General features: G+C 41.4%; 1 protein-coding gene across 1 annotated transcript in view; it reads left to right on the top strand.

Moving 5' to 3' along the window:
• The window catches only part of CHODL (chondrolectin), a 97,996-nt gene extending 82,492 nt beyond the window's left edge, over positions 1 to 15,504 (top strand). The window contains exons 4-7 of the mRNA XM_075593957.1: positions 9,831 to 9,878; positions 10,226 to 10,309; positions 10,685 to 10,787; positions 15,047 to 15,504. Coding sequence (XP_075450072.1) covers positions 9,831 to 9,878; positions 10,226 to 10,309; positions 10,685 to 10,787; positions 15,047 to 15,131 — 320 coding nt within the window. The 3' untranslated portion in view covers positions 15,132 to 15,504. The remainder of the gene's footprint in view (positions 1 to 9,830; positions 9,879 to 10,225; positions 10,310 to 10,684; positions 10,788 to 15,046) is intronic.
• The last annotated feature ends 2,895 nt before the right edge of the window (positions 15,505 to 18,399 follow it).

Here is an 18,399-nt window from a genome sequence, read left to right as displayed (position 1 = left end):
GCTGTGTAGCTGCTCTTATTGAAACTCCCCAAATTGCAGACTGGTACACACAAGACATAATTAAAGTGCTGTATCTTGGTACATTAATGACAAATATTTACTTTATCCAGTATTGTTTTACTTGACAATTCATTACATAATATTGCATTTGGGAATATTTATCAGTATGGGCTGGCCCTTTGAGAATTTCTTTTTCTACACAACAATTTTTGAATGCCTCTACCTTCATCCAACTTTTGGCGCACACCTTCTGATAATGCACTAACTATAATTTTTTTGCATACAATTAACTTTTGAAAATACAGTGATAGCTTGACAAAAATAAATTGAATTTTACTATCACTGAACATTATATTTTTTATCCAAAATAAATTACATTTAATAATTCCGACCCAAAGAAGATCTGAATATTTTGCTCCTTTTTCCAGAATATGCACAGACATTTTCACATGTTTTAAAAAATAGGAAAATGCAGTAATTTTCTGAATGACAAGCTATGTTCAAGTTCTAACAAAACAAAACAGTTTATTTTACTGCCACTAAATGCATTATTAAGCTTGTAATGTGCAAAACAGACACTTTTTCCTTTTTTTACCAACCTTAATGTATCTTCTTTATCATTTTATTCTTTATCATATATTTTTTTTTTAATTTGGCTGTGCAACATAACTATTCTCCTTGCAACCTGTGTGATGATATAGTAAAACATTGTTGCTTCGGGGTGTGAATGGACATTTGTTAAAAACTTGGGCATATTTCTTTAGCCTGCATATCAAAAATACGGTCTAAAGAATCATATAAAAGCAGAAAGGGAGAAAGTCTTAAAAAATAAAATAAAATCATACTTGCTACTAAAATAAAGTGCAACAGTAAGTACAGGCATGTAAATAAAAAAAAGTAGTACTATTAACACTTTAACTACTGGTTGACCTACAGCATCCTATACCAGGAGACTTAAAGGAGAGTGTCCTGAACAACACACCTGTGAGCACGTGACTTGTGTATTAGACAAGGGTTAATACCTCCAGCTATCCAGCGGGATCCCTAAAATGAGCTATATACCCCAATCCATCACCCCACACCGCAATACACTGCCACCACCAAGGATAGTTTCAGACTTACCTTCAGTGTCCCTGGCCCCCTGTTTACTAGGGAAAAAAATATGATTAACACACAAAAACCTATTGTAACAAAAGGTGTCCTAAAATGCGGTTACTCTCGTCAAAAGATGTTAGATTCATTTAGAGACCAGAGACTCTACTTATTATATGTTATATTTAATATACAAAAATAGTACAGTGCTTAGTTACAGAAATAAATTATATAACAACAATCATACAATATAGTAAATGCAGACTGTTTAATAAAATAAAATGGTAAAATATAGAACCTATACATTACCAATGCACAACATCAATTCCCTCCCAAAAGAGGTTTTGGAGGTTTCCAAACTTTGGAGTTTGGAATATGAGAATGTAAGTGTCTTTTTGGCATAAAACACACCTCTTGTTGAATTGTACAGTAGTTTTATAATACAAATTAATAGTTTTTATCCTAACTTTTTGTCTCTCACAAGATGTGCTCCCCCTTCTGTGGGTGTGTCCTTAACTCCCACGCATCCATCAACTCTAATATTTCTGCTGGCAAAAAATTTTTTTTTTTAGTTAAAAATGCATCAGAGTATAACATGTCTTATAACTCTTTCCCCATATTTCCTAGAATGATGGGACCTTAATTAGCACATCTCTGAGGGTAAGTAGAGGGGGGGTAAAGGAAGCGCGGGGAGACCGGAGGGTACCTGGCTACATCCTCCCCCTGGTGAAAACATCAACCTCCCCACTTGAACTAAAACATGCATAACAACATTATATAATAAAAATGCAGTTCCTGAGTACAACTTAACGATCACTCTAAACGAGATTGTACATTTCTACAAACATTTTGATCACAGAGGCTAGCTTGGCTTTAGCTTGCTGCTGAGACTCATAGTGAGGTGCCCCTAGTGAATCATAAGCCACTCTAGTGGGAGGGCGTCTCATTCGCTGGCTCCTGCGAGTCTCAGTCTCCATTTCTTCATCTTGAGAGAGGCGATCGTAGGCTTGAGGCCTGGACTCTCTGGCAGAGGGTGAACCAGTATGGGAAAAATCTCTTTGTGATTGAACATTGTCTCTGGGTAGCACAAAACTTGTACTGTTAGGATTTAACGGTTGATTACTTGGTGAATTTCCTGATGATGGTTCTTGAATAGCAGGCCCATTACCCGTTGCTCCTATGGGAGGTGCCCACCAATCTCTGTTGGATGTTCCCTCCACAGGATCTTGAATCGTTTCATCTGTAGACCCTGAATTCTCGGTAGACTCTTCAGGCTCACTGTCATTTACCACTGTTTCTGTTTCACTTTTTCCCAGTTGTGGGATAGGTAACAAATGGTTTCGGTGCCAGACCTTTACCCTGCCAATAACGTCACGTTTGCGATAGACAGGGAGGCCCGGCATTTGGGACTCTACTTGGAAAGGTCTCTCTCTCCAGTGATCAGCTAATTTGTGCTTGTCGGGAATCCCTAAGTTGCGTACGAGAACTGCGTCTCCCAGTTGGAGCTCTTGATAGCGTTCTTTGTGGTCATACTTCCTTTTGTTATTGGTGTTCAGTCTAGCGGTGGCTCTTTCGGCTAACTGATAGGCACGGTGCAAACTTTCCTGGAGTCTCTTCACATATCGATAATGAGCCATATTGGGTACACCATCGGTAGGATACCCGTAGGCGGATGTCGATCGGCAGTCTGGCTTCTCTCCCAAACATCATGAAGTATGCTGTGTACCCTGTGGACTCGTGCCTAGTGCAATTGTAGGCATGCACCAAGGCCTCCACATGTTTACTCCATTCTCCTTTTTGGGAATCTTTCAGAGTGCCTAGCATGTCCACTGTGGTAGCTTTCTGATCTTTCGTGGGAAAGGCTTGAGCGTATCGAGTGTAGTGATCTGTCACTACTAGCACATTTCCTACACCTTTCGAATCTGGCTCTATGCTCAAAAAGTCCATACATACTAAATCCATAGGCCCGGAGCTTTTGAGATGGCCCATTGGGGCAGCACGGGTGGGAAGTGTCTTCCTATGAATGCACCGTAGACATTTCCTGCAGTGTTGTTCAATTGACTCCCGTATTCTAGGCCAGAAGAACTGGTCTCGCACTAAACCCAAGGTCTTATCCGACCCCAAATGTCCATGATAATCATGTAGTGATCTTAAAATGAGACCTTGCATACGCCGGGGTAGAAATAGTTGTCGACGGTCAGGATGATTGTGGAATTGAACAACCCTATAGAGTAGGCCGTTATCCATCTCAAACTTATCCCATTCTCTCATGAGGAGGCTCACATCATCGGGAGGAGCCCGTTTCACTCGTGAAGAATCATTTTTGTGTAGAGTCTCTCGGACAGCCTTTGCCGCAGGATCATGTGTCTGTGCGAGTACCAGTTCTTTCCAAGTGAAGATAACATTTTGGGTTAGACCCATGCCATCCGGGTGGCAGTAAGCTTCTGGAAGGGCTTGAGGTCGACACCCTAAAGATTCCGCGACTCTCAGCTCAGAGAATGCCACTCGATCGTTTACAATTGCAGCAGTGGAACACATAGCTCTCATCCCTGGTCCTGGGATTTATTCCCAAGGACCATCGTCGGATGTCTCACCCAGTCCCGATCTTCTAGATAGGGCATCAGCTCCTATATTGAGAGGTCAAGGCTTATATTTCAGACAAAACTGGTAATTGGCGAGGGTAGCCAACCATCTATGACCGGTCGCATCTAATTTGGCAGTGGTTTGTACATAGATCAGCGGATTGTTGTCCGTTCAGACTTCGAAGGTGACCCCGTATAGGTAGTCATGTAGTTTTTCAGATATGGCCCATTTGAGGGCAAGAAACTCCAACTTGTGAACTGGATAGTTTTTTCACTGGGAGTCAAACTTCTACTTGCATAGGCCAGAGGGCGAAGCCCAGTTGGGTACTTCTGGTGTAGCACTACTCCCAATCCGTTGAGGCTGGCATCCACGTGCAGAATGTAAGGCTTTTCCGGGTCAGCATAGGCTAGAACGGGAGCCTCCGTCAAACTCTTCTTCATCCATTAAATGCTTCTTCACAAGCGGATGTCCACCGATCCCCGAAGGGTGTTCTCGGAGTGGTCTTTTTCTGCTTGGGTTCCTCCGGATAGACCTTCAGCAGGTTGTTCAGTGCAGCCGCCTTCTTAGAGTACCCATCCACAAACTGCCGGTAGTATCCGCAGAACCCGAGAAAGGACCTCAGCTCCATCACATTCTCAGGTCTTTGCCAATTCACCACCACCTCTACCTTAGCCGGGTCAGTGGCCACTCCATCTACAGACACTATATGGCCCACATAAGTGATCGATGTCCGACAGAAACGGCACTTGTCCAATGAGAGCTTCAGGCCTTCTTTACCTAATCGATCCAGCACTTTCATCAGCCGAATCTCATGTTCTTCGAGGGTTGTTCCGAACACAATTATGTCGTCTAAGTAGACCAGACACTACCGAGGACACATATCTCCAATCGTCTTCTCTATAAGCCATTGGAAGGTGGCCAGGGCACCGCAGATACCTTGGGGCATCCGAGTGAACTGATAAAATCCCAAAGGACAGACGAACGCCGTCTTCTCTTGGTCAGCCAAGCTAATAGGAATCTGATAATACCAAGATCGAAGGTCCAACACGCTAAACCACTGGCTTCCGGACAATGCGCTGAGGATTTCCTCTATTCGTAGTAGCGTGTATTGGTCAGGCACAGTATGTCTGTTCAAAGTTCTGTACTCCACGCATAATCAAACAGACCCATTTTGCTTTCGTTTTCGTACCACCACAATCGGCGAGGCATAGGGACTTCGAGATTCAGTCACTATACCGGCCGTCTCATCTCGTTCAGGACACATCGCACATCCTCCACGTTTCAAGGAGCTATACGGCGAGACCTTTCCCTAAACAGAGTGTCATCATTCAGACGAATCGTGTGCTGAGCGCTTCTGCTGCATCCCACGTCCATCTCACTACTAGAGAACACTCTCGTCTCTCTCTCAACTGAGCACATAGCCTCTCCTTCCATTCTTCCTCCAGGGGAGACTCTCAGAAGTCAAATTGTAGTGCCTCAAGTTCTTTTCCCACCCGGGCAGCGTGGACTGTCACTGTGTTGTCCACACGGTCATCAGGATAAATTCTACCCAGCCTTTGTCCTACTTCAAGTGGCACCGTATGTAGAGATATGTTCTGGATAGACACCGTAATCTTCCAGGGGATGTTAGATGTCCACTCCCGTACTTCAGGTATCATTTGGTAGCCCCAATGAAGCTCAGATTCGGGAAGAGTCTCTAACGAAAAGTATCTGTCATTTTCGTGGCGGCTGAGGTACTTGATCAGCGCCGTCACACGCCTCACTCCTCCTGGTAGAATCTCCAATAACCCTAGCTCCAGATTAAAAATATCACCATACTCTTCTTCATACGCCACCCTATAGCAATCTTCCCGTAGGCCAGGGGCTATATTCGGGGATGACAATGGTAGCTCCCCGGCTTCTTGCAGGAATGAGCGAATCACTGACCTCACTATATCTGCATTCGTGCCAAATATGATGGGGGCACTGGGATGTTCTCGAGCCTCCGGGCAAACCAAGGCTTCCACCAGCATGGGGTGTGACTTATAGGCATCTGGTTGAGGAGTCTCTTCTGGGGGAGACCTCTCAGACTCTTCACCAACATCCTTGGGTATGGCTGGTAAGGACGAGAGTGCCTTCCGCACTTTTACGGTGTAGGTCTGGACCTTAGTGGGCTGCTTGGGGTGCTGACAGCTCCTTACAACATGGCCCTTCTCGCCACAGTTGAAGCAACGGAAGTCTGGGCGGGGACTCGGACTTGCCAGGTGACCTGGGAGCGGACCCAGGCACCTCCGGGGTGGCCGTAGCCTTACCGCTCTTGCTTCCCTTTGCTTTGGGCACTGTTGCTTCTTTGGTCTCATCCTTGCGAAGGTCTTTAGCCTTCTTGGGCGTATGCAACCTAGTATAGGCCTCATGACTCTTCACCTCGTCTAGTAGGTCTTCTAGAGTAGGGGGGTCCCCCTTCTGTAGAGTGCATCTGATCATTACTATGATATGATGAGTGGGTATGGCTCCCCGCAGGAACTGAGTGTGCCTTTACTCATTCACTTCTGAGGCCTTGATGACTTGGCGGGAACGTAGATCCCACAAGATCAATTGGATCCGTTGTATGAACTCTGATAGTTCTTCCCCCTCTTTCTGGCTGAGATTGTAATACTTAGTCCATAACTCACTCACATCATCTTCCTTACCGTATGCCCGGGTAAGAGACTCCATCATCTGATGTGCTGTAACCTCAGTATGCTGATCTTTATACATCTTGATGGTAGTGGACGCAGGCTGGCATAGGCACTCCATGATTCGTTGTCTTTTCACCGCATCAGGACAGGTCCATTCTTCCAGTACCTGTGAAACATATTCCTTCCAAACATCAAAAGCCTCTTTGCCGGTGGGAGTAGGTTTTACCCTGAAAAGATCTTTAACTTGCGGTATGGCTGCGGGGGAGGGTATTCATGCTTGGGCCCACCCAATTGTTGTATGGCCTGGGCTAGTAATTGGATTTCTCCCATTCTACTGGGTCTGAAGTTGGGGCTGGAGCTCCGCCTACTTGAGCGACAATTAGCACAGGATGATACACTGACCTCATCCCCTCATATACTTTCCGGTGGGGACGGGGACATGCGCATACTAGTCTCTAGCAAGTCTGTAATCGGGCTACAGGGTTCAAGTTTAATCGGCATTTGAGGATAGATAACAGGACACCCTGAGCTGAGGGACCCGGGGAACCGCAAGTTGGATGGGCCTTGCTCTGCAGACAATTCACATCCTCCAGTGATTAGTACTGTGCACCATGATCCGTCAGGGTCGGAGAGGCGACCCAAGATTCTGGAATCTTCTAAGCCTGAATACTGCATTAGGATTAAACATAGTTCATAGGATGAGGCATTGGCGGGAACTTGTTCTACAGCAAGGGTTTATGAGGGGGGGACTTGCCTTTTACCGCCCACGTGTACACCTCTTGGCGGGAAGGTAACGTGTAATCTAACGACTTTTTTTTTAATTGAGTTTGGGCACCCCAGTTTTGACTCTCAGCAGCGCCTCCAAATGTAGCCCTTGTACCCCTGGGGTACTATACTACTGATGCTGCTGTCACCTGTGAGGCTAACAAGAGGCCTGAGCCTCCGCCACTGGGAGCCTGGGGTATACTTACACTCGGTGCAGCGCCTCCACTGATGAGTGATCCCAACGTGGTGGGAGTTTTCCCTTATCGGAACCAATATATACAATAACCACACGCAATTGGATAAAACAGTATTTACTAAGCAGAATAATAATAACCTTTGCATAACCCTTAATACTTAAGCAGCATGGCATTCCTCTGCATGCACAGCATCACATCAACACACATATGTAAATGATTGCATCACTTTAGTGTCAGTCCTGGTATCACCTTAGTCCTTGGTGTACCAATGTGCCAGGGCACTTAACCTCTCAGTGTCCACCAGCTATGAAGTTAGTGTGAGTGTGAGGGACAGCGCTTCCCTGTGTTGGGGCCCATTGGTGCACTTATTATACTACCTCCCTGATCACTGCTCCTGATCAGGATAATCCTTGGAACACAGCAACACCGCACAGTGATCCCACGCCGCACTGTGCTGCTCTCTGCAGGAATGGATACACACGCTGACTCCAAGGGAAACGGAAGCGCGGGGAGACCGGAGGGTACCTGGCTACATCTATAATACTGTTTTAATATAACGTAAAAAATTTATGATTTCACTCACAAACACTCTTGGTTTTTATGCATGGAAAAGTCAGAGTTCCTGATCACTGGATATGGCTCTTCCACTCTTCGTTCATCGTTCAGTGATAGAGTATCATCCTTCAGAATTTCGGGCAGTCGGCGTCCCATTGCTGCACTTCACAAACAACAACACCAAAGAAAGCATTTCAAAGCCACCAGAGATGCTGCGCGAATGACAGATTCCCCTCTCTTTGTCGATTGAGAAATGACAACGGGGAGCTTTTGAGAGGTGTGGAGTGCCTCCTTTGGATTTGAGGCTTATGAAGAGCAGAAATGGGATGCCGACTGCCCAAAATCCTGACTCATTGACTGCTATAACAGAGGGAAGTGTGGAGAGCCATATCTAATGATCAGCAACTCTGACTTTTCCATGCAAAACAACCAAGAGTAGTGTTTGTGAGTGCAATATCCTTCAGTTTTTACTTTATATCAAAACAGTATTATATTATGCAAGGTTTTATGTCTTTATTAAAAGGTTTATTAACGTAAGAAGACACAGATATATGACCACGTAGAGTGAATATAACAACAGAAGAAAAGAAAAAATATACCTCATTAAGACCGGGTCAACAGTATGGGCAATGGCGCGAGCGATGTTCCGCATGCTGAAATAAAAATGCCGGAAGGCAATGCGCATGAGAGAGCGACAGGCGACCGATACTTTGCAAGACAAATTTCTTTGAATTTTCCGCATGATGGCCGAGTCACGTGCGCGGTTTACCAAAGAGAGCGAACCGCTCACGTGAGGTGATTGGCATTCCCCCCTGGCACGTCCTCGTCGCGCCCCCCATCGCGCAATCATACAGGCCACGGATTGCTTCTAGTACAGGCGCACGTGATGTCATGCACTCCGTCGTGCGCACCTGTACTATATCCGAGGCCTAAGAATCTTATTCTAAAGGCTTGAAAAGAAAGAAACGGAATGCGAGTAGAATACTCACCATGTCTATGTGATTGTCTCATCATCAACACCATGTCACATTATTGTTTTCTCCTTTTCTTTTTTTTTCTGCCCTTCCCTTCCTTTTATTCCCCTTTTAATACCTGAATGTACTGTATGTGCCACAAGAATTTCTTTTTGTATTAATTGTCTGTTCACCAACTTTCTACACTAAGGGCATTATCATGTAGTGGAATTGTATGTCCTCAGATTCTAAATCCCAGTAATGACATCACCCATAGGTTTTTTTTACATTTTATTATTAAACTGCGAAAGTGGTGATCAGAGGTCTTGACTTGAATGGAGGTTTCCGTGATACAATCAACACTATCACTTAAATTGAATGCAGGTTTAGTGATACAGCGGGACTGTCACAGTTTAATGAATAACCCCAGTAAGGGATGAATATAGCCTAAGTATCACTCTTGAAATTATCAGCATTCACTTAACCAATGTATTGCTGGGCTTCCATAAAGGATCACATTCCAATAAAAATTAAAAGGAAAGAGGTATCAAATTTTGACCTGAGTCAACTACACATACCTTACGAAGACCCTGCAAGGACAGGTGTGCCAGAGATACATTAACACTCCATCTTGTCCTTTATTATCAAAGCAAAACTGAGGGGTACTTTAAAAAAGGGGAGTAAGTATGTTTTTCAACGTCTTAGTTGTATAATATGGACAGTTGTGGAAGAAAGGAGGACAAAATGGCAGTACCAGTACTAATTTGTTTCCGCTATCGTGTCTGTGATTAAGTCCCAATGTATGCAAATCTAAAAGGTCCAAAACAATATTTATTAAACTCAACTAAGCTTTAGAGCAGCTCAAAAATCAGGCGTAAAGTAACATGGTTGGGAAATATATGAATTCCTGTAGTATTTATTTAAAGCACATTTATTGATGTAATCGCATGTGTAAGTGTTTCTATCAGTTTATATTGTTTTATTCAGCTAATTACATTTTGCACTTCTGGGCTATTTTTCTTTATCAGAAAGCATCCTGGAGAAAGAATTAGGAGACAGAGCAGTGCCAGAATATGGTAAGTAACTTAAACATTGAAGTTGGACTGCAAATGTTCAGTGATTTATTATTTGAAGGGCAAAAAAAAAGATACATTTACAGTATGGTAGGATATAATTATGTACAGATAACCCAATTGAGGACAATATGTGTGCATGACTGTGAAATTTGACTTGTCTTTAAAAGCACCACTGCTTATATTTTAGTCTCCAGATGTAATGCAATATACTGTGCGATCCCTTGGATCCAATTTTTCACAGCTAAATTCTGACATTGAAACTATCCAGACATCACAAATACTAACAAACCCACACGTACAAAACTTACAATACAGTATGTATAACTGAAATGTCTTGTGATTTTTAGAGTCCTTTTCTACTGTAACAACAGAAAAAATGTTTGCAACAAGCAAGCCAGAGGATTCTTCTCATGTAGTTTATTCAGAAGCAGGTAATTTGTTTTTATTAACTTGAAATAGATCAGCTAAGATTCATTGGTGTAGGAGGACTGCTTACCTCATTTTCCAATAAAAATTAACGCATGCAATAAATACAGCCGTAATATGGCTGTCAAGTTGAAGAAAAGCATCTGAGTGCACTGTATCTCGAGGTAGTAATTTGGGTCCTGATCATGCTAACAGCTGATCTTGGATTAATCATCGATGGTTTTAGAGGCCAGTATAAATATAATATAATTATACAGTTGTTTAAGCAAAGAAAATTAGATATATGAAGCAAACATAAACATGTAATACTTAATAGAGTAGTAAACAAGATAACACAATATTTCAATTGCTTGCTGTATGCTTTTTTTCTTTTCCTTTAGGTATAATGCCAAATTTAATTTATGTTATTATACCCACCATCCCATTACTTTTGCTGATATTGGTAGCTTTTGGAACCTGCTGTTTCCAGATGTTGCATAAAAGGTAAAACCACCCGTTTACTCATTTAATCTTCTTGCAAAATGTTAACATCCCAGCTGGGTACATAGATTTGTTTCAACGTACTGTACTTATTTCTAATATTTAGGTCCATATTTACTAACATGTACAAGTCCCTTAAAAAAAAGGGGGGGGGGTTGCTGGGGTTCAAAAGGGTACAGAGATACACAGATTGATGAAAGAAGAGATATGGTGTCAAATATTCCTCCTCTTTCCTTATATGAATGAGTAATCATAAAAAGATGTGCTCTTTTGCAAAGCGTCCATAAAGCAATAATACATGTGAGGGCTGGTTATAGAATGAGGATGACACCTACCTGCTCTTTCTCTATGAGAATATGTAGTAGCCAGGCACATTGAATGACATACAAGATTTCCTCTCTACAGTAACTTTAATAGTCAAGAGACTCAGCCCAAAATAATGCGTAAATACTCACAAAAACTCAATTTCTGCCATGTTGAGAGTCCTCTGGTAAGGGGAATAAAAAACTTCAGTCACTTGCAGAGTTCATATCGGTGTGCAGGCCCGCGTGATACTGAAAACTGCAGAGAAGCAAGAAGATGCTGTGGGGCACCACCAAAATATTGAAGAGAGAGAGGGTCACAATAAAATAATATTCAATTTATCGAAACATGGGAAAATGGAGGTAAAAAAATCCCACTGACAGGTGTAGCCCATGGACCCCCCCCCCCCCAACCTCATATCGGGTACCCTAGGGTGTTCCTTGGTCTGGTTACGTGTCTAAGTGTGGTGCATAACTGCTGGCAACAGGAGGGCCTGAGTCTCCCGCGGTGACATGGGGGACCAGGACAGGTCTCTGGGGTGGATGCCTTCGTTCTCTTCTAATGGTACAGCACCTCCATCTGTAGTAGGCCCCAGGGATACGGGGTGGAATCCCTACTGCAGAATCCCCTCCCAGTGAGGAGATTCCAGTCTCACACACTGTCTCTTTAAATAGCAGCAGCTCTTTATTATCCTCTCAGCAGTAGCAGTCAATGCAGTTTATACATAGCCAGCCAGCCAGCTGTCTTCCTTCAAGATGTCCCCTGCCGTCACTCTGGGCCTAAGGACCACCCAGAGTGGGGCTAGCTCTTCCCTCACCCCCTATGCAGGGTGAGAGGTACTTGGTCCACCTATATATCTAACAGCTCTACTCATCACACTCACACTACTCACTAGACTCTTCTCCGTTAAATAGGAAGTTGCACTGCCATAAGTAGATTCAGCAGGCACCGCCCCTGTGCCTCTTGATTGGACACAGAGTCAGGTGACCTCCCTTCACTATCTCAGGGAAAGTGCTTGAGGTGGGGGAAACCCATGATAACTCCTGGCAGACCTGCTCTTACACAGGGATTACTGCCAGAAGGAGAGTAGAAATATAGCCCATAAACTTACCAGGGCTACACAGGTTTCACGCTGGGCGCTTTTGATTCACCCAGCACGAAACATGTCAGTGTGATTTTTTGACCTCCGTTTTACCATGTTTCAATAAATGTAATATTTTTTCATAGTAACCCTGTCTCTCTTCAATATTGTGGTGGTGCGCGGCACCATATTTACTAAGGGATGCTATTCCACATGACATCTTCTGGAATAGGAGTGTTAGCACCACTTAGTAAGTATGACTAAGGGTGTTTGAAATCTAAACAGTAATAGAAAAAAAAAGGCCTTGTCAATTACAAGCACTAATGACATAAACGGGATACACCCCAATAATAAATGTATGCCCTTGGTAATCACAAAATAATAATTTATTGTTTATTTTAATTTTGTCCTTCATTTTATATCACACAATTGATCAAATGTGGCATTAATTATTTCTCTCTCTAAAACTGATTCCTACATTTCTGCTTCTGCTACTAAATAATGCAGCTATATAAATAATGCATACATTTTTCTCATTTTAAGGGGCATTTCCTCCTAGAAAGTGTACTGATGGCAGTGACCTTTTTAAGGGGAAAAATCTGAGTGATTTATAACTTTTTTTTGCCACAATTGCACACTATACGTTTTATTTTTTTTATTAGTTAGTCTGTAAACATGATGATCTGAGACTTGAGGGGGTAGGGAGTGGAGATCGTGTCCATTAGTTACTCCCTTTTGTGCGATGTCACTGTACTGTATGTTCAACAAGTTTTGCAGGCAAATCCCCTCTGTGCCCTCTCTTACCATTATTTGCTCTTTGGTTTTGAGAGGGTGGGACAAGAGTACAGAAAACACTTGATTGACAAACACTACCCCATTCAGAAGCTCCAAAGAAAAGGTTTTGCACTTAATATGTAAATAAACAGAAGTTGCCAAATATTTTCTTTAAGCATGAACTCAATTTTTTTAAGGAAGCCAATAATTTTTTTTAAATTCATTGTAAAATGTTTTTTAGTTGGCTACCAGGGATTGTACTTTTAAAAAATAATTAAAAGTATGGAAAGCATATAAAGCACATTGATTACTCAAGTACGGCTAAACTAAACAGCAGAGCATTGTTGTCGTGCATCTTGAACAATTTGGATTTAGAAATATTTGAATGCTCAGTCAATGAATGTCACAATGCAAATATTACATAGTTCAAAGTGATATGGATAAAATATTGTTTATTATTATTATTTTATATTGATATTTTTCTCTACTCTACACACACTGTGAGGTTATGATAGGTGTACGAGTGACTGAAAACCTCCACTATACAGGGTACGCTAAAGTCAAAAAAGATTACACATTTCTTAATTCTCTAAAACATAATTCCACATTTAAACTGCTGATACTTACATGGTGTGTGAGTATGCAACTTAGCTTTCTTGTTTTCTTGTATACGGTAGCAATAATGGGTTATCAAGTATTTAGTCAGATACAGTATTCTACCTTTTGGGATCCAATGCCATAAATTCTCCACCACAGATCATTAAAAAAAAAGAACTTTCTGGTAGATCTACATGTATCAAACCTATTCTGATTTTGTCAAGTTATTACCAATAAGGTTTAGACTGCTATATTAAACAGCTTGTGTAATATAATAAAGGGGACATTTAGATTATCCTTTTCTCCATCTTTAAACCAGACTTGAATGCACATACAAAATGCACATGCAGAAGGTTTACGTTTTTAGATGTTTAGACAGTAACATAACTGTTCTTCATAATTAAGTTTGTGGCTTGTACCTGAATGCTAAAAACTAGATTAGAACAACTCTTGTATGCACCTATCTATAGAGAACCAGGTTCAAACTGGTCCACAGGGGAATTCCCTGGATGGCCTCCCCAGCAGGCGAAGAAGGTGGGCTTCGATATCCAGTGTTGGCTGGTTAGTCTCCTTCCCTCTGCCGGGCTACCCCTTCCTCCCCTCCTGGACAGGCTCCAACCACCAACTATGGTGGCTACAGCTACCAGCTTCAGATGCCAACTGGTAGGGCGAGATCAGGTTCAGGTTCAGGTGCCAACTGGCAGACTCTTCAAGCTAACCTTCTGGTACAGAATTTCCTAGATGTGCCAGTCTGACACTGTGTAGAACTCTCACATTCTATTGCATGTTCTATTACAAAGTATCACTGTTACAACAGGGACATTTGTGTGCAAACATGAAGCTGACTGATGCTACTGTACTTAGGCTGCGCTTATAGTGTTAGCTACAGCGACTGCAACATCGTCCAGGGCCGTAGCAAGTACATGCAGTCCTTTGCGGGTGCCCATAGTGACCGGTCGCGATCGCCGGTAGTCAAAGGATTTTGACTTTTTTGGCGATCGCCGCCTGACAACAGCAGCACATGATCGGTTCAGCCAAAGAGGGAAAAACGCTCACGGCCACTTCTCTGCATTGCTCCCTGGTCACCCTAAGCAGGAATCAATATTACAACGATGACGGCTGATGTCACATGGTCGCATCGCTGTTGCCGTAGCCTGCACTATAAGCGCAACCTTACTCATGGCCTGCTTGAATGAAGCTACCCTACGTTCATCATAGCTGTAGGCAAATGCCTTCCTTTGTGAACATTTTTTTCTCAGAAGATGAGATCTCCTAAATTGCATAAACCTCTTATTCCAATGCGCCTAGAATAGGGTGTAATTTTTCAGAGAATTCTGATCTAATATTAATGATACAGTAGTAAGTCAAACTATAAACAATGTCCGCACAGTTTAAAATTCTAACCACATATCTCCTGTACCTCATTATGACTGGATCATTATTTCTGAAAATGCGGCAGAAAGAGTATTTCTCAGAATGTCTCATTTATTTATTTTTTCATTTGTAGCAAAGAACAGTCAAAAACCAGCCCAGTCCAATCTGCACTGTGGATTGCAAAGACCCCAAGGAATGAGATCAGTATGGAGGTTTAACAATGCAATGACTCATTTCACTACAATGCAAGGAAAAAATATATCACATTTTATTTTCTGGATCACTAAACTTCAGAGCACCAGCTTGGAATGACTTGCAATCCCAGCATCAGCACTCAGTTCAGCAAGAAGAACTAAAGGCTCCCCCTTGAGGCACATTTTAAGAACACTTTTATAATACTCATGTTTGATTCATAGTTGAATAAGAATTCATGTCTTGCTACATTAAAAAACAAACACTATGCTTATTTTGCTAGTGGAAACTCTTGAATTGTCATGCAATAGAGGAAATTGACAATTTCTCTTACAATTTATATGGAGATGTTATGTATGTTTGACATTGTTTGCAACAAGAATGGTAGATTTTGTTATTTTTTTCTCCTGTATTGTACTTTTTGATGGTACTGCTATGGATATGTATTGTAAAAAAAAATTATCTTTGCATAAATGTTTTATAGAAAAGAAAGTGCTTTCTTGAAACTTGTTTTTATTTTTTATATTACATCAAGAAAACGTATCATCTTAACCTAAATGTATCACACAAATTCAGTAATTAAGTTAATGACTTAATAAAAATGAACATCGGGTAATGTGCATACTCTGTGATATACAGTGTATGTATGTATATATATATATATATATATATATATATATATATATAATAAAAAGATCACTTGTGAGCACATTCACATGTCTTAGACAGGTCTGCAACCCTGCCTTTCACCATTATCACATAGTATACAGTGGTTCCACTGCAGCAGGGAATTCTGGGAAATAACATGCAAATGAGCACTCCATGTCATCTTTTGCCTAAAATCCATTTTTTACATGTAACCCTTATAAGCAAATGCTCGCTGTCAACACAGCGCATGGGAATCAGATGCAAAGCCAGAGAAACCACTCACAGACACGTTTCAACCTAGTGGGTCTCATCAGTGTAAGGTTGGTTATGCTGACTTTGCAATTTTCAAGGCAGTAGGATGTACCTACAGAGAAATGACATGCAAATGAGCACACAATGTCACTGTGTCACTGTGTCACCACGTGTCATCTGATTCCCATGCTGTGCTTAAAAGCTGTGTTAACAGCGAGCAATTGCTTATAAGGGTTCCAGGTAAAAATGGACTTCAGGCAAAAGGTGACACAGTGTGCTCATTTGCATGTCATTTTCCAGAATCCCTTGCAGTGGAAGCACTGTATGCTGGGTGATAACGGTGAAAGGCTTTGTTGCAGTCCTGTCTAAGACATGTTAATGTGCTCACAAGTGATCTTTTTATTTGCTATATGCTATACGGTGGAGGTTTCTTGTCGCCTTTTCCCCCCACCATAATTTAAAATGTATATGGTAAATCCTACTGCCTTGAAAATTGCAAAGCCAGTATAACCAACCTAACACTGATGAGACCCATTAAGGTTGAAACATGTCTGTGAGTGGTTTCTATGGCTTTGCATCTGATTCCCATGCTGTGCTTAAAAGCTGTGTTAACAACTAGAATTAGCTAATAAGGATTCCATGTAAGAATGTATTTCAGGCAAAAGGTGATATGGTGTGCTCATTTGCATGTCATTTCCCAGAATCCCTTGTTGCTGTGGAAGCACTGTATGCTATGTGATAATAGTGAAAGGCAGGGTTGCAGACCTGTCTAATAGATGAGGATGTGCTCACAAGTGATCATTTTATACGGTGGAGGTGTCTTGTCTCCTTTTACACGCACCATAACTTAAAATGTGTATGGTGTGTGTGTGTGTGTGTGTGTGTGTGTGTGTGTGTGTGTGTGTGTGTGTGTGTGTGTGTGTGTGTGTGTGTGTGTGTGTGTGTGTGTGTGTGTGTGTGTGTGTGTGTGTGTGTGTATATATATACATTATATATATATATATATAAACATTTTTTATAGTGTTTGAGATTATGTTTATTGAAAAGCTTTTGATAATGTCTTAAATTAAAAGTTTTGAGTTATTTGATTATCTGGAGAAAATCACAAAAAAGAACACAAGTCAAGTAGAAGTGACACCTTTAATCTCTAACGCATGTTTAAAAAGAGTGCCTATAATTGTCTGAAGATGGGATGGGAATGGTCCTGAATGCTTGCACTCTCTTAAATATCAGTTATGCATTAAGGAACAACTTCTACCCTATTTTGTTATTTTCTATCACAAAAACCTTTCTTTCTGCCTACTCAAAGACCTATCACCGTACTATCCTCTACTTGTCTCAAAATAAAACAGAGAATACACTTTTGTGTGATATTTAATGGTAAACTTTAAAGAATTTGCTAAATTGTAGCAAATCATGGAAAACTGGCAGTGAATTGTATGACCTGTTTCTGTGTGTGTGTGTGTGTGTGTGTGTGTGTGTGTGTGTGTGTGTGTGTGTGTGTGTGTGTGTGTGTGTGTGTGTGTGTGTGTGTGTGTGTGTGTGTGTGTGTGTGTGTGTCTGTGTGTTATTTCGTCCTTGAAGTGTCTGGTTCTCTTATAGTTTGTGCTTGTCTATCTATTTTAATGTATCAAGTACATACAGTATAGGTTGCACATTTGAAGTCCCCAGCTCCATCAAGGGATATTGTGCTGTAGTTCTGAATAGTGGTTTTGTCTTTTGAGGGCTTAGTCTAAAAGTGACTGAATAGGGGACAAAACTACATTTAAATGATACTCCTTTAATTTAGAATGTATATAATTTAGTTTGCTTGCTTAAGTGTCAGTCTATATAACTATCACCCAGTACATTTTATTTGCATGCAAACTTGGGATCTTAAAAATCCTCTCTATTGTATCTAATGCAATATTCATATTGATTTTAAGAATGATAATTCAACAATAGTCAAATCCTTTTGTAAATCATTTATATACAGTATTCTCAATATACAAATTACATTTTTCATGAAGAGAAATGATGAGGATGTAACACTTGTTTTTGTATTTCTTATAATAAATCATGATTTGTAAAATGTAAAGCAAGGATTCTCAAACTTGTCCTTACTGTGGACGATTTCACTTTTAATAATTATTTTGGAGACTACCATATTTACAGTTAACTCTATTAATCTATATAGTTATGTCTACTGGAGTGCCCTTCAGTCAAAGTGAGGTATACAGTATGGTGGTGTTGGGCAGGTACTCTGGACCCTGCTGAGCTCCTACTTTCAATTTACAGTACCTGAATGGGAAAAACAATTCTGGGCAGAGGCCAGCAAAGTAGCAGCTTCTGGAGACGAAAGCAAAGAGCAATGTATACACTTTGTTTAAAAAATACAGTTTAATTGTCCTGGAA

Source organism: Ascaphus truei, chromosome 3, assembly GCF_040206685.1.
Source record: "Ascaphus truei isolate aAscTru1 chromosome 3, aAscTru1.hap1, whole genome shotgun sequence".
Taxonomy (NCBI): Eukaryota; Metazoa; Chordata; class Amphibia; order Anura; family Ascaphidae; genus Ascaphus; species Ascaphus truei.
This window is presented reverse-complemented; position numbering and strand designations above follow the sequence as displayed.